This window comes from Paroedura picta, chromosome 9 (genome assembly GCF_049243985.1).
Source record: "Paroedura picta isolate Pp20150507F chromosome 9, Ppicta_v3.0, whole genome shotgun sequence".
Classification (NCBI taxonomy): Eukaryota; Metazoa; Chordata; class Lepidosauria; order Squamata; family Gekkonidae; genus Paroedura; species Paroedura picta.
In genome coordinates this window covers 5,907,972-5,923,090 of record NC_135377.1, presented here as the reverse complement: position 1 = coordinate 5,923,090, position 15,119 = coordinate 5,907,972, and the positions used below count along the sequence as shown (strand labels likewise).

The 15,119-nt window shown below is 45.5% G+C and overlaps 1 protein-coding gene across 3 annotated transcripts in view; it reads right to left on the bottom strand.

Moving 5' to 3' along the window:
* The window catches only part of FAM135B (family with sequence similarity 135 member B), a 124,317-nt gene that overhangs the window by 61,858 nt on the left and 47,340 nt on the right, over positions 1-15,119 (bottom strand). For 2 of the 3 annotated variants that reach the window (XM_077351441.1, XM_077351444.1), the window contains exon 2: positions 8,700-8,795. In XM_077351441.1, the coding sequence (XP_077207556.1) occupies positions 8,700-8,776 (77 nt within the window). In that variant the 5' untranslated portion in view covers positions 8,777-8,795. Of the gene's footprint in view, positions 1-8,699; positions 8,796-9,634; positions 9,756-15,119 lie in introns of those variants that run through there. The other variant, XM_077351443.1, reaches the window with a different exon arrangement.

Genomic DNA, 15,119 nt, shown 5'->3' with positions numbered 1-15,119 from the left:
GAGCACCAGGAATACAGAGGATAACTGCACCAGACAGAAGAACGTAAGAGAAGCCATGTGGGATCAGGCCAATGGCCCATCCAGTCCAACACTCTGTGCCACACAATGGCCAAAACCAGGTGCAATAAGGAGGTCCACCAGTAGGGACAAAACTTCAGAAGCTCTCTCACTGTTGCTCCCCAAGCACTAGAGCAGGGGTAGTCAAACTGTGGCCCTCCAGATGTCCACGGACTACAATTCCCACAAGCCCCTGCCAGCGAACGCTGGCAGGGGCTTGTGGGAATTGTAGTCCGTGGACATCTGGAGGGCCGCAGTTTGACTACCCCTGCACTAGAGTGTTCCATCTATACCTTGTCGCTAATAGCCACTCTGCTCCATGTGTTTCTCCAGTCCCCTCTTGAACTTGTCTACCCGACTGAGGACTCTCCCATCCTTAAACTCTGCCCTCCCCAGGGTTCCCTTCCTGGGCTGCCAGCCTCCAGGACCTGAGGAGCACTTCTAATTACACCTCACCTTCATATTTCACAAATCAGTTCTTGGTTGAAGATAGATGTTTTGTAGGGTGAACACGATGGCATTGCACCTGCCACAATCCTAGGAGTGCAATCCAAAAATGCCCTCAGAAGCAACAAACAGAAGTCCCGGGCATTGGGATAAAACTGTCCTTATTGAAGAAAAAGCAGGAAAGATCCAAAAGGGGATCAGTAGACAGGTTGTCAAAGGGAATATTGCCCAGGGAGAACAGGGCAGTTATAACTCCGTCCCCCACACCCCTCTCCCATAGCCGTATTTTGTGTGCAAATACTGTTTCCCGCATTCTATTTGCTTGATCAATAACAGTGTGAAATCAGGAGACGGTATGTTTGGGCAACACACAGGTCTTTGAGGAAGCAGCAGGATGGCTATGAGCTAGCAGGATTGTTCTGCCTACCAAGCCAGGACTTTTGAGGACAAATTTGCTCTGAAAAGAGGCCTCTGGAGTACAGAGAACGAAGAAATGCTGGAAGCAGCAGGAAGGGAAGGGCCACCCCGAGGAGTACAACTCAAGCCTGGGAGAAAACAACCAAATTGACATGAGCCAGGTGTGGCACATGACAGTGCCCCGCTGAGGTCCCTGTCCTCCACAGGCCCCAAATCTTCAGGTGTTTCTCAGCCTGGAGATGCCAACTTCTCTTCCACAAATGCCTATGGCCGAAGACGATTTGGCAACCTAGCTCACCCCTCCAAATCACCAGAAATTTCCCAATCTGGAGCTGGAAACCTTAGTGAAAGGGGTGGGGTGAGGGCGGCATACTGTGCTTATTCTGTTCACTTTTCTTAGAATAAACCGAACTGTGCAGTGGTTAACAGCGGTGGCCTCTTTGAGGAACTGGAGCAGTAAAAGCTCCTTCCTTCTGAGTTTTCCAAGCACCAGCTAATCCCCCTTCCCTCCCACCCTTTGGGTTTTCATAGCCACCTTCTTGCCTTTGAATCATAGAATCAAAGAGTTGGAAGGGACCTCATAGGTCATCTAGTCCAATCCCCTGCTGTTCCTTTGAATTTCAGTTCGAGTCATATGGATAAACTCTCTGGTAGAGCCAGCGTGGCACAGTGGTTAAGACCAGCGGCCTTTGATCTGGAGGACTGGATTTGATCCCCCACTCCTCTTCCACATGCAGCTAGCTGGGTGACCTTGAGCCAGTCCCAGTTCTCTCAGAGCTCTCTCAGGCCCACCAGCCCCACAGAGTGTCTGTTGTGGTGAGAGGTAAGGTAGGATAATTGTAAGCTGCCTTGTGGCACATGAGGCCTGCTGGATAACCTTGGGCCAGTTACAGTTCTCTCAGAGCTACCTCATACCCTGGTATGTGTGGTGGGGAGAGGAAAGGGAAGGTGTTTGTAAGCCACTTTGAGGCTCCTTTGGGTAATGAAAAGTGTGGTATAACAAAAAGCTTTTCTTTCCCCCCCCCCTTTTTTTTTAAGGATGTGCTCCCCAACTTTGATGCCATGACAGGACTTTTACAGTGGTGGCCCCTTAACTTTGGAATGTTCTTCCTTTTCATTCTTCATGGAAAGCCAGAGCGGTCAGTGGTTAAAGAGTGGCAGCTTGGAGAGCTGGTCTTTATTCCTCACTCCTCCACATGCAGCCAGCTGGGTGATCATGGGCTATTTACATTTCTCTTAGAGTTGTTCTCACAGAACACTTCTCTTAGAGCTCTCTCAATCCTACGCACAGGGTGTCTATTGTGGGGAGAGGAAGAGACGGGTGTTTGCAAACCTCTCTGGAACTCCTTCAGGTAGTGAAAAGCGGGGTACAAAAAAAAAAAAAGCTCTTCTGTTTCTTATTCTCTTTTATTAAAGAGCAACCTTGCATTTTTTTTTGTCTGGAAGCTCCAGTCTTATCCCCCAGGAGCTTGGTTCCCCGGGTTATTAGACCCTCAGGATCTCCCCGCAAAAAATGCCACCCCATTGAAGTATCCCTGTAGGTACAGCACCTCCCCATTCAAAAGGGAGTCAGTGACCAAAGAGCTCCTCAAACAAGGAAAACCTCATGAAACCGGCAGGAACATGATGTCCAACACGGATCTGAATGCTGACTGTCACGGATTAGAACGTGCTGTCCTCGTAAGGTGCTCAAGGCCCTTTTTTGCAGTCACAGCACATCGCATGCAAGGCAGGGACATGCATTTTAATGCTCCAGGCACCATCCCTGTCCACTTATTCCCGACAACACCGTCCGCCAAGAGATCGCTGTGCAAGCTTTATGTCAGGACTCAACAAAACAGCAAAGGAGGAAACACCTTTTGGTTTGGAATGCGGGAGAGAAAAGGAAGTTCGGGGCATGTTCTCCAGAAAGGCTGCCAGCTCCGTGTTCGGAAATACCTGGATATTTTGCAGGTAGAGCCTAAGCAGGGGGTCAGGTTTGGGAAGGGGAGAGATTTCAGAAAGGTATAAGGCTGTAGAGCAGGGGTAGTCAACCTGCGGTCCTCCAGATGTCCATGGATGTCTGGAGGACCGCAGATTGAGTACCCCTGCTGTAGAGTAAAAGGTAAAGGTAAAGGTATCCCCTGTGCAAGCACCGAGTCATGTCTGACCCTTGGGGTGACGCCCACTAGCGTTTTCATGGCAGACTCAATACGGGGTGGTTTGCCAGTGCCTTCCCCAGTCATTACCGTTTTACCCCCCAGCAAGCTGGGTCCTCATTTTACCTACCTCGGAAGGATGGAAGGCTGAGTCAACCTTGAGCCGGCTGCTGGGATTGAACTCCCAGCCTTATGGGCAAAGCTTTCAGACGGCTGCCTTACCATTTTGCGCCACAAGAGGCTCTGTAGAGTACAAAGCAGCTGTTTTCTGCAGGGGAGCTGGCCTGGGTAGCATTTGCTGGCAGGGGCTCATGGGAATTGTAGTCCATGGACATCTGGAGGACCACAGATTGACTACCCCTGCTTTAGAGTACAAAGCAGCTGTTTTCTACAGGGGAGCTGGCCTGGGTAGCCTGCAGTAGGGATGGACACAAACTGGAAATTTCTGGTTTGGTTTGAAGGTTAAAACCAGAAAATCTGCAGGCCCCACCTGGAGGTTGGCATCCTTCTCTACTAGTCATGGTACTTTGGCTCTGGTTCACTGACACAAAAACGTCTCACATCCGGGGAAGGTCTTTGATCAGGAGGAATCTGGAATGGACCTTATTTGTTTACCCTTTATTTATACGCCACTATTCTCCAGGAGCGAAGGAGTCAGAGTAATAACGGCAAGACACCCCTCTCTTTGAACGGTCGAAAGGGCAGCCTAGATTGGCCCCCAGAGGCATCACTCGTAGTCCCAATGAAATAAAATGAAATTGCAGTCTGGCATTTCTATGCTCCGGACGAGACGTGCAGTTTCATCTGGAAGGCTATGGTGATCACGAGGCTGTTCCCTGTCCCCCCACCTGACACATCTGCATTCATGGGCGATTAAGATAAGCAGAGACTCAATCATTCCTGCCTGCTATTGGTCTCCTTCTCCCCCTTTCCTAATACCTTGGCTCTATCAGCATATGCAAACATTCAGCCATGTCGGAACTATTTGCCAAGAGTTCGCAGGTATTGTCTTCTCTTGGGAAACTTCCAGTTCTCAGGAACAAACCGATTGCTTGGGCTTCCGACACGTAGCTCTTGGCCTTAGGCCACTTTTTCTTTTTCTTTTGCTATAAAAATAGGCTTTCAGACTAATTATGGTGTGTTTAGCGATCAGCAACCTTGTCCTCCTTGCTGGCTCGTGATGTTATTGTTCACTGCCCTGCTGCCGGTCACACGCCAGCTCCCTCCAATCCACAGCTCTTCTGGAATTTGTTATATTTATAGACCACCCTCCCCGAAGGCTCAGGAATAGGTAAATACCACCCAAACCTATTCTGAATACCTCCATTGTCCTCCCTTTTATTTCTTAGGAACTTGTATTTTTGCTGTTGTGTGTTTTGGATGTGTATCTCAATATCTTCCCCCAATATCGTCCCCCAATACATCTCCTTCATCGGCCTGGTTTGCTTTTTCCGCTAAACCCAGTAGTCACTAAAAAAAAAAAAAACTGATGAAGATGTCCTCTTTTTGAGGTTGGAAGATTAGGAATATTCTGAGTTACTCGCAGTAGAGGGACTTAAAATGAGATTTGCCATAAAGATCACTTGCTTGAAGTAGTCATAGAATCCTAGAGTTGGAAGGGACCTCCTGGGTCATCTAGTCCAACCCCCTGCATTATGCTGGACACTCACAACCCTATCGCTCATCCACTGTCACCTGCCACCCCCTTGAGCCTTCACAGAATCATCCTCTCTGTCAGATGGCCTCTGTTTAAAAATCTCCAAGGAAGGAGAACTCACCACCTCCCAAGGAAGCCTGTTCCACTGAAGAACCACTCTAACTGTCAGGAACTTCTCCTGGAGGTTTGGCCCAAAATTCTTTTGAATTAATTTCAATTCACTGCTTCTGATTCGACTCTCTGGGGGCAACAGAAAACAACCCTGCTCCATCCTCTATGTAACAGCCCTTCAAGTACTTGCAGATGGTCATTGTATCACTTCTTAGTCATCTTCTCTCCAGGCTAAACAGATTAAGTTCCCTCAACCTTTCCTCATACGTCTTGGTCTCCAAACCCCTCACCATATTTCTTGTTGCTCTCTGGATGGGCTCCAGTTTGTCTGCATCCTTCTTCAATTATGGTGCCCAAAACTCAATGAAGTCTAACCAGAGCAGAGTAAAGTGGTATCACCACCTTGCATGATCTGGACACTATACTTCTTTTGATACAGCCCCAAAACCCATTTGCCTTTTTAGCCACCGAGTCACACTACTGACTCATGTTCAGTGTCTGGTCTACTAAGACAGGGGTAGTCAACCTGTGGTCCTCCAGATGTCCATGGACATCTGGAGGACCACAGGTTGACTACCCCTGTACTAAGACTCCTAGATCCTTTGCACATGTACTACTGCCAAGACAGGTCTCCCCCATCCTATCATGATACATTCAATGTTTCCTACCTAAATGGAGAACTTTACATTTATCACTATGAAAAGGCATTTTATTCACCTGTTGTCCCTTCCAGAGTTTGGCAACCGTGCCAGCCAGGGTTATTCTCCCCCCCGTTCTGTTTGAGCACAGTAACCATCCCAAAAAGTACATTGAGTGCTGATGAGAAATGCCAGCTTGGGAGACTCAAGTCTTCTGTTTACAATATGATCAATGCACTGCAGTTGATCCTTTGCCAGCATGACTCAATAGGGCTCCGCAGAATATTCTCCTGTGGGGAATGAAGAAATGCTTTCTCTTGAGGGGTTGTGGGAGGCTGGCTCCTAATTCTGGCTTGCCAAATAGGACAGCATCTCTCAATAATGGGTTATTGATCCTGAGGGACTCCGCTATGGATCTTCAAGGGGACAAAGGGATGTTCACAAAAAAAGTATTGCAAAATCAAAATATTTCGGGCTGATTTATTCATTATATTTTATAGCCCGCCACTCTCTAACAAGCGGCTCATGGCGGGTAATATAGTAAAATTCCCACAGTAAAACCCCAATAAATACAAAATTATCCCTCCCTGTGAATGTCGTCACAGGCCACTGTACGATGAGTCCACCTGGGTTTCTCCTCAGAGCATGAAAACCCAACTTATCAGGACAAATAGCATTGTATAAAATTACAGGTCATCTCCAGAATAAAAACCAGGTTGGTGTAGTGGTTAAGAGCGCAGGCTTCTAATCTGGTGAGCTGGGTTTGATTCCCTACTCCTCCGCATGCATGCCAGCTGGGTGACCTTTGGCTAGTCACAGTCCTGATAGTGCTGTTCCAACTGAGCAGTAATATCAGGGCTCTCGTAGCCCTAACTACCTCAGAGGGTGTCTGTTGTGGGGAGAGGAAAGGGAAAGCAATTGTAAGTCGCTTTGAGACTCCTTCGGGTAGAGAAAAATGGCAAATAAGAACTAACTCTTCTTATTCTAAAGAGATCAGTTCCCCTGGAGAAAATGGAGGGAAGACTCCTGGTTCCACCCCCAAAATGTCCAGATGTTTCCCAGCCTACAGCTGGCACTTCTAAAGTGACCTTTGGAGAGATGCGTCTTTTCTAATTTCTTATTACGAGAAGTGCAACAGACTTTTCTTCTGTATCTTTGCTCCATTACCCACTTGTTTAAATAGCAAGTAAGCAGAAGAGGAAAAAAATATGCCAAGCTGGGTATGTTGCAATGATCAAACTAATAATATAGCTGCAAAATGAAATTTGAAACGTAAAAGGTTGAATATCAATATACAACAGAATTAAGCATTTTATAAGCATTATTCCAAACATTTTTAATATAATGAAGCAGATGTTGGGGAGAAATATTTATTTTATACTTTGCTATGTGTAATTATCTTTGATATGTATAATTATACTACACAACCTTCTTTCACTTTTCTGTCTTTCTTTTATATGATTTCTCTGTTTTCCCCCATGTATAAATAAAGCTAGGAACCACTGATGAATCTATTCTGCTTGAATATTGCTACCAGCAATTCTGTCAACAACCTCTATACATTTTTTAAAATACATATATTCAGTTTAGGACCCTTCTTTTATTCAGATTACTGAAACTTGTCTCTCTTTTTTTATGATGCCCATGAATTATTTTTGTTCTTCCCTTAGTTAACTTTTTTTATATACTTTATACAACACAAACACAAACACAGATTTCTGTATCAATAACAATCAAAATGACTTCAGAAGAAAGGGGATGAAATGAAGACTTCTGAACCCAGCAAGCGAATCAATTAATTGATCCCTGGCCAGGGCGAATAACTTTATTTCCCAGTTTATTAAAGGATGTCAGAAGGCCTAAACTAATTTTGCTGGAGACGCGGCTGTCGCCAGCCATTAAATCAGCTGTGATGGAGTGAATTCGGGAGGTGGAGAGGAAGGGCCAGAAATGTTTTGCGTTGCAAAAAAAAAATGTCTCACAAGACGCTTGACCTCTGGATATATGTAAACAGACCTCACCTTTGTCGTTTCCAAACAAAGGATGTTATTTCTCCCTAGCTACCATCTTCTGTCATGTCTGGTCACTGATTCAGTTAACCTTTAGCTGCGTATTTACTGTTGGAGTGAGCAGCCCTGTATGCCTAGACAACTGGGGGACACCGCATCACTCGAAAGGAGTACAGCCTCCTTGAATGAGATGAGATTTTATTCTTGACCTGCTCTCTGCTATCTCTTTCACTTTGTCCTCTCACTGGCTGCACATGGCCTATCATGGAGACCCATGTCTCTGAAGGTCTCTCGTTTATTTCCCCACAACAGACGTCCTGTGAGGTAGATGGAGCTAAGAGAGCTCTGAGAGAACTGCTCTGCAAGAACTGTAATTAGCAACAGAGAGGGCTGTAATTAGCAAAAAGGTCATCCAGCTGGTTGCATGTGGAGGAGTGAGGAATCAAACCCAGCTCTCCAGATGACAGGCTGATGCTCTTTAACCCGTACATCACATTGGGTCTCCATGAAGAATGAAAAGGAAGAACATTCCAAAGGTGAGCGGCCACCACGGTAAATGTCCTGCCAAGATATCAAAAACGGGGAGCGCAATGTCCTTCAAGAAGAAAAAGAACAGGTTTTTTTATACCCTAGAATCTGCCGCTCTTTAACCACCATACCATGTTGGTTCCCATACTTTTAAGAATACTAAAATGACTATGCTGTATCCTACTGTCCACCAAATTGAATGTTTCCAAAAACTCAGCAGCAGTACAACTAACTACCTCAGGGGTTTCCAACTTTTTTTCAGCCTGTGGGCACCTTTGGGACCCTGACGCAGCATGGTGGGTGCAGCCATAAAGCAGCAGATTCAAAATGGCTGCTTCAGGAGGCACAGCCAAACAGAAAATGGCTGCCACAGTTTCACCAGTGAAGATCCTTCTGTGATGGTGGTAGTTGGAGCTGCATCTGCCCAGTCAATCAAATTTTCAGTGGCCAGTCAGGAGCCTTGCCGAGCAAAAGACCCACCTGGTCCCGCCCACATTGCAGAAACACTTGGTGTGTACCAAGAAAGGCCCTTTGGTGTCTTCAGGCCTCAAGTTGGAGACTCCTGACCTACTTGCTCTTTCTCCTCACAACTCGCATTTATAGCAAACTTCACGTGAAAAACGGAAGAACTGCGGGATGGATTTCTCTTTCCTTTTCACCAGTCTCACTTATAATGCCATGAATACATAAGACTCACCCTCTCTGGAAGAGATCCACGTTATGGAATTTGTGCAGCTCCACCGAAAACTCAACCGTGCCCTGGACCTCCGACATGATGTTTTCAGGTCATCCCCTAGTGAATAAAAGGAATACAGTTCACACAGATCTGGATGGATATTTGGAGATGAAAACTGAAGAGGGGAGGGACTTCAGTGGGGTGATAAGGCCATAGGCCCCGCCTTCTAAAGCAGCCATGTTTCTCCAAAGGGAACTGGCCATTGTAACCGGGACACCAGTCCAAGGCGGGTCGCAGAATTAGTCTGGTTGAAGCAAGAAAAAAGACCAAGAGTCTGGTAGCACCTTCAAGTCAAACACCATTCATGGTAGGGGGTGAGCTTTTGGGAATCACAGCTCCCTTCTGTGAGCCCCATGCATTTTTGCATTCATGGGCTCCTCCCCCCATAATATCAATATTACAAATTACTTGTTAAATATGTCAACGCCCTCCCCGCCCCAATTTTTGGCAAAATGTAATCAAATTTTTGTGGATCCTGTTTTTCTTGGATGCTAAAAGTCCATGTCTTTCCTCACAACACTTGTCCCCCACACAAGGAGACCTTGTGGTTCTTTTGCACACAATTCTGCCCTGCTTGCCTCTAGAACAGTCCAGTCAGACAGTTAGTGCTCTCTCTCTCTCTCCTCTCTCACTCATAACACTCGCTTCTCTTCTCAATAAAACAATGCTTAGGGCTAATCCTGCGTTGAGCAGGGGGTTGGACTAGATGGCCTGTATGGCCCCTTCCAACTCTATGATTCTATGAATCTATGAATGTTATTCTTTGAAGCTGCTTGTGTTCTGGTTTTTTGCCTATTTAAATGCTGTCAGCAGGTACAGCCATCTCCGAATCTGGATTTAGCACCAAATTAGGAACCTGGTTCTTTCCTTGTACTAAACATGCTGCCTAAACTTACCTTGCTGGGAGTATATCCACTTATTTTGCCAGCTGGAGATCGCCAGAGATTACAATTGACGGAGATCAGTTATCGTGGAGAAAATGTCCACCTTGGAGTGGGGGGGGGGGCTCTGTGGCCTTCCACCCCAATCAAGCCCTCCCTTCCCCAAACTCCACAGACAAATTCTCCAGGTACTTCTCAACCCAGAGCCGGCAAATTGACGATATATACTGCTGAGCTGTACTTTCTGTTTGCAGGTTGTGTCAACAGGCTAATCGCAACTAAAACGACAAAGACTGGAATTTTCATTCCCTCTCCAAGGGTGCGCATTTCAAATGCGTCAAGCCGCAGCGTGCCCTTCCCAGGACCATCCCCAGAAACTAAGCAGGGATGAGCATGTGTGAACCAGGCCCTTCCAGATCCACCCTCACACGAAAACTCGGAGGACCAAACAAGAAGCAATGCAGACTCAGAATAGCCCAAGCAAGCCATAATTACAAACCCGAGAATCAGGCTGTCCAATGCTGTGGTTACTTTTCGGCGTTCTGGAGGCAGGGGAGAGCCCTGCTCTACTGGACACATTCGTTGTTTTCCTCACAATACTCATCCCCACAAAAGATAAGTGAGCCAAACAAAACAGCCTAAGATATGAGGCTCCCGGAGACAAACAACATTTGCTCCTTGGCCCAGTAAACACACAGGTCGTCTCCTCACAGCATATTTTAAAAAGCATTATGTCTGGGTCGACTCTGAGTCTGAAGATTGGCAGAGAAACAGAAGCTTTACTTCTTTGTTTAAAAATCTCTCTCCCCCCCCCCCTTTGGCTTATGAAATAAGAACCCAGAAAAAAATGGGACCTCTTTTTCCTCATTGATTCCAGCTCTACGCACTGCCAGCACAAGGTGTGTGTGCGTGTGTGGACAGTGAAGTCAGATTCCCGGGGCCCAAATAACAAGCAGCCTTTGAAATAAAGGGCAAAAGTGACTCATAAGGAAAGACGTGCTAACCTGTAGTAAAGCACTCGGGAAAAAAAAAACTGGGCTGAGTTAGTTCCCCCTGCCCTTTGCTTTTATTTCTTGAATTATTCCCCAGGTGTCACCTCTGAAATCACCTCTTTCTCATAGTTGCAGCCAGCCTCCTAGAAGGAGGGCAGGTCCCCCAACAGCTGTTAGCCATGATAGGAACAAAATGGAGCCTTCATGTTTAGAGGTAGTATATCCTCACATGTAGCTTTAGGGTTCTTGGAGCTCTCCCACTAGAAGCTAGCGTGGTATAGTGGTTAAAGTGCAATCAACAAGTAATTTGATGAAAACAACCCTGAAGAACTGTTGTTGAGCTGTTTAAGCAGCTAAGCAGCCCCTTGTGGTGTGGGATGGACAGTGAATTGTAGCCACAAGCAGTGGAAAAACTCCCTTCGTTTGAGCCAGCCATCACCCACTTCCGCCTTCTTCAGAAAGATCACTGTGTGTTCTCCGAAGAGGCAAGGAACTGGCACCATTATGCTCTGCTGATTTGTGGCATGTAGTCTGCCTGCAGCCTAGCCACAAGAGGCTTGCAATGTGCTGCTTTTATAATCATTTAAGCTTTTCTATTCGGTATGAGACTGAAGCAGATGAATATGATAAAGCGATGAAAGATAGGGGCACATAGCCAAAGGGCAAAAACAGGCATGTAAATTGTCCCCGTGGTGGGAGAATGTGGGAGTTCTGACCATATAAGGTCAGTGGTGGCAGTATATGGGGGTGTGTGGGGAGTGGAGGAAAGAGAGAGGGGGTGGGAGGGAAGCTTCTCCAGGAGTTGACAATCCCCTGAAGTAGGTAGGGTGGAATAGGGTCTGCAGGGCAAAACAGGCCCATTCTACCATGCCTGTAAAAAAAAAAAAAGTAGAAATAACATGAGGGTGCTATAGCACATAAACACCATGGTAAAACTCATAAAGTTTTGTTAAATCTAGAATGCCTAAAGATGCTGAGATGCTGGGCCCTATGCAGTTCTTCCAAGGGGTTGCTGGATGCAGCCTGGCAGTGGGATTGCCAGACTGGGAAATACCTGGATACTTTCGGGGTGGAGCTGAGAGTAGACGGGGATTTCAGGTGGGAAAGGACCTCAACAAAGTACAATGCTACCGTTTCCACGCTCCAAAGCAAATGCTTTCTCCAGAGAAATTGATCTCCAGAGAAATTGATTGAATTACTGTATGTTTTTAACGAAGACTGTTTCATGTATCGTTGACTAGTTTTAATGTAAACCGCCCTGAGCCTTCGGGGAGGGCGGTATATAAATCTAAATAAACAAATAAACAAACACATAAATAAATAAATCTGTGTCACCAAGAGATGAACTGTAGGACTGGAGAAACCCATGTCCCACCTGGGCCCTGGCACCCCTATTCTCCAAACAGAAGGTATCCCCTGGGTTTCCCGAAGATTTCAGGATAGAAAGCTGTAACGCTTTGCAGTTCGGTTGCCGTTCCAGCACGTCGGAGCTCTCGAAAATGAAACGGGATCCGCCTGTTTTGTGTTCCAGTCGGATTATTTTTATCCAAGCAATCAGGGAGGTTGGCAAGCACTCCTATCGATCCACGGTCGAGCTGATTTCTTTTCTTTCTTTGGAGAACAGTAAAGCCTGTGCAATAGAAGCAATTTCTTTCTCTGGAGAGGCAGCCGTAACTCCCCTGCCGTTCCAAGCTTTTGGGTACTTTTAAGGTTTGGCACAATGTCCAGCTCTTAAATGCAGGGGTTAAAAAGCAGTTCTGCTCTTTACTGATCTGAAAATGAAAAAGGCCTGGCCACTGTGACTTTTAGAGAGGAGAGCACACAATCCCCAGGTCAGCAGCAGAGGCTGCAGGTGAGGTATAGCGCATGCACTTATGGTTGCCAACCTCCAGGGGCTCCCTGGGAATTATAGCCCATCTCCAGACTAAAGAGATCAGTTCTCCTGGAGAACGTGGCAGCTTCGGAGGGGGGGCTCCCATTAAGTTCCCTTCTGATCCCAAATCCCATCTATGCCCAACTCCAAAGTCTCCAGGTATTCCTCAAACCAGAGCTGGCAATTTATATTCATTCATTCGTTCATTCATTCATTTGATTTCTATACCACCACTTGCCGTAGCCTCACGGCGGTTTACACATAAAATTCTAAACAATAAAACCCCAATAAAATCTCTATTGTTAGTCAACTAACAATGTACCATTGTAATTTTTTTTAGGCTTGTTTATGTTGTTAATAGATTCAGGTGGGTAGGCGGGTTGGTCTGAAGTAGCAGAACAAAATTTAAATCCAATGGCACTTTTGCTGTGTTGAAAGTTACGACAGCACTCAAAACGAAAGAACCCCCAGGACTGAACAGGGATATTGGTTTCTTATCTCACTCCATATGCTAATCCCCTTTTCCTTTTATTCCATTTTGGGATAATATAATTGTACAGTGGATTGTAATGAAACGTTACAGAATAGTGCTATGGAACTTAGAATGGAAGATCAGGATCTAATTCACTGGTTTTAGGACAGAAGACCTAACTCAGCACAAGTGTTCACTTTGGGAGATGCCTCCGTGCTTAGTAACAGGTCTCTTTTAATTACTGTGTACTACAATAGGGAATCCATTTGCCATTAACCACTAGTCTTGACATTTTAATTCCCTCTACTATGATTTCAAACTGGAGTTGAACCCAAAGGATTGATAATCTGATAACCTGATAATCTCTAGCAAGGTTCTTGAATCAGCTAAACATCTTCATTATACTGCTCTAGCGCTGGATTGGTTAGAACAGCTGTTACTCCTCAATTCTATCTGTACCATCTATCCCCTGAGGCAGGGGGTTGGGAAGTTACGGAGGGGGGGAGGGTGGTTTTTTCGTCTCCAGGGTAGGATCAATTATTTTATTGGGGTTTTATTGTGGGGTTTTAAAGGAGTAACCTGTCACAAGGCAGCTTGCTGGGAATGGCAGGCTATAAATCAAATTAATAATAATAATATTGTTGTTGGATATTTTTGTGATGCAGTTTACTAATCTATTGCTAACTTAATCCATTGATTTAATTGTCTGAAGAAGTGTGCATGCACACAAAAGTTCACACATTGAAGAAACCTTGGTTGGTTATGGAATCAGAGGTGGAAGGACCCTCTAGGGTCATCTAGTCCAACCCCCTGAAGAATGCAGGAAATTCTTAAAGGTGCCATTGGACTCCAACTTTGTTATGTTGTTAATGGAATTTTTTCCCCATCTCACCATTTTGGGAGTGTGTATGCCTGGCATTCCTTATTCATTTTCCTCTTGTATACAATTTTTAACACAATTATTGTTATGCCATCGGTATGCTATACACTGTCATGTGACATAACTAGGATTATGTAGTGGTTGAGCACGATATTTCAGTTCATGTTTTAAGAACACACCTTCATTTTGTTTGCCCTGATCTGGATGGCTGAGGCTGGCCCAATGTCATCAAGAGGAGAGAAGCTAAGCCGAGCTGACTCTGGCCGGCATTTAGGCAGAAGACCTCCGAGGAATTCTGGGTTGCTATGCAAATGCAGGCAAGGCAAATCACCTCTGAGTAATCTCTTGCCTTGAAAATCCTATAGTGACCTTTTCCAGCCTCGAAATATTTTTTTCAAGCTTCATAGTGCCCTTGTGTTTGAGATCTCATCTGGTATGACTGTTTTGGTCTGATCTTGTCATGTAGGTTGGTTGCTTTTCATTTTAAGTGTTTTGAAAATTTTTATTTTACGTCTCGAATTTTGATGGACTGGAGCCGGCTTAAGCTAGGGAATCAAAGAACGACTACTTCTCAGAACTTCAGTGGAACAGGCTTCCACGGAAGCTGGATAGCCTTCTGACAGAGAGGCTGATTCTGTGAAGGCTCAAGGGGGTGGCAGGTGACAATGGATGAGCAATAGGATTGTGTGTGTCCTGCGCAGTCCAGGAGTTTGGACTAGATGACCCTGGAGGTCTCTTCCAACTCTATGATTCTATGACTGATCTTCAGCCAACAGAGAAAAGTTCCCCTGGAGAAAATGGCTGCTTTGGACACTGGTCTTGATGTTAATATACCACATGGAAACCCTCCCCCAGACAGACATTGCTAACCCCCAGGTGGTGAGATGAAGCTAGATTTAGTCAAAACATTTAATAAACTTATTTGACCAGAGAAACTGTCTTAAGGTTCTTTTTTTCAAAAAGAAAGTCAAACCTCACTTCCTCAGGGTGTATCCCCAAATCTCCAGGTATTCACCAAGCCAAAACCCATAGATTTTTCCAGTGATTCCTAGAGAGGCATGACATCACTTCTATGTCGTCACCCCCCACCCCAGAAATGACATCATGGCTTAGGCCCGAGGGCCAATTGAAATTTTGATGCTATTGAAATCCACCCCAAAAATTTCCAGTAATCCCCCCAGAACAACTCTGGCTAATTGACTTTAAGCAAAATAAATAGCTAAAATATCTCAGTAAAATAGATTATTGCTGTGTTGCTGTGCTTCAATACACACACGCACAAA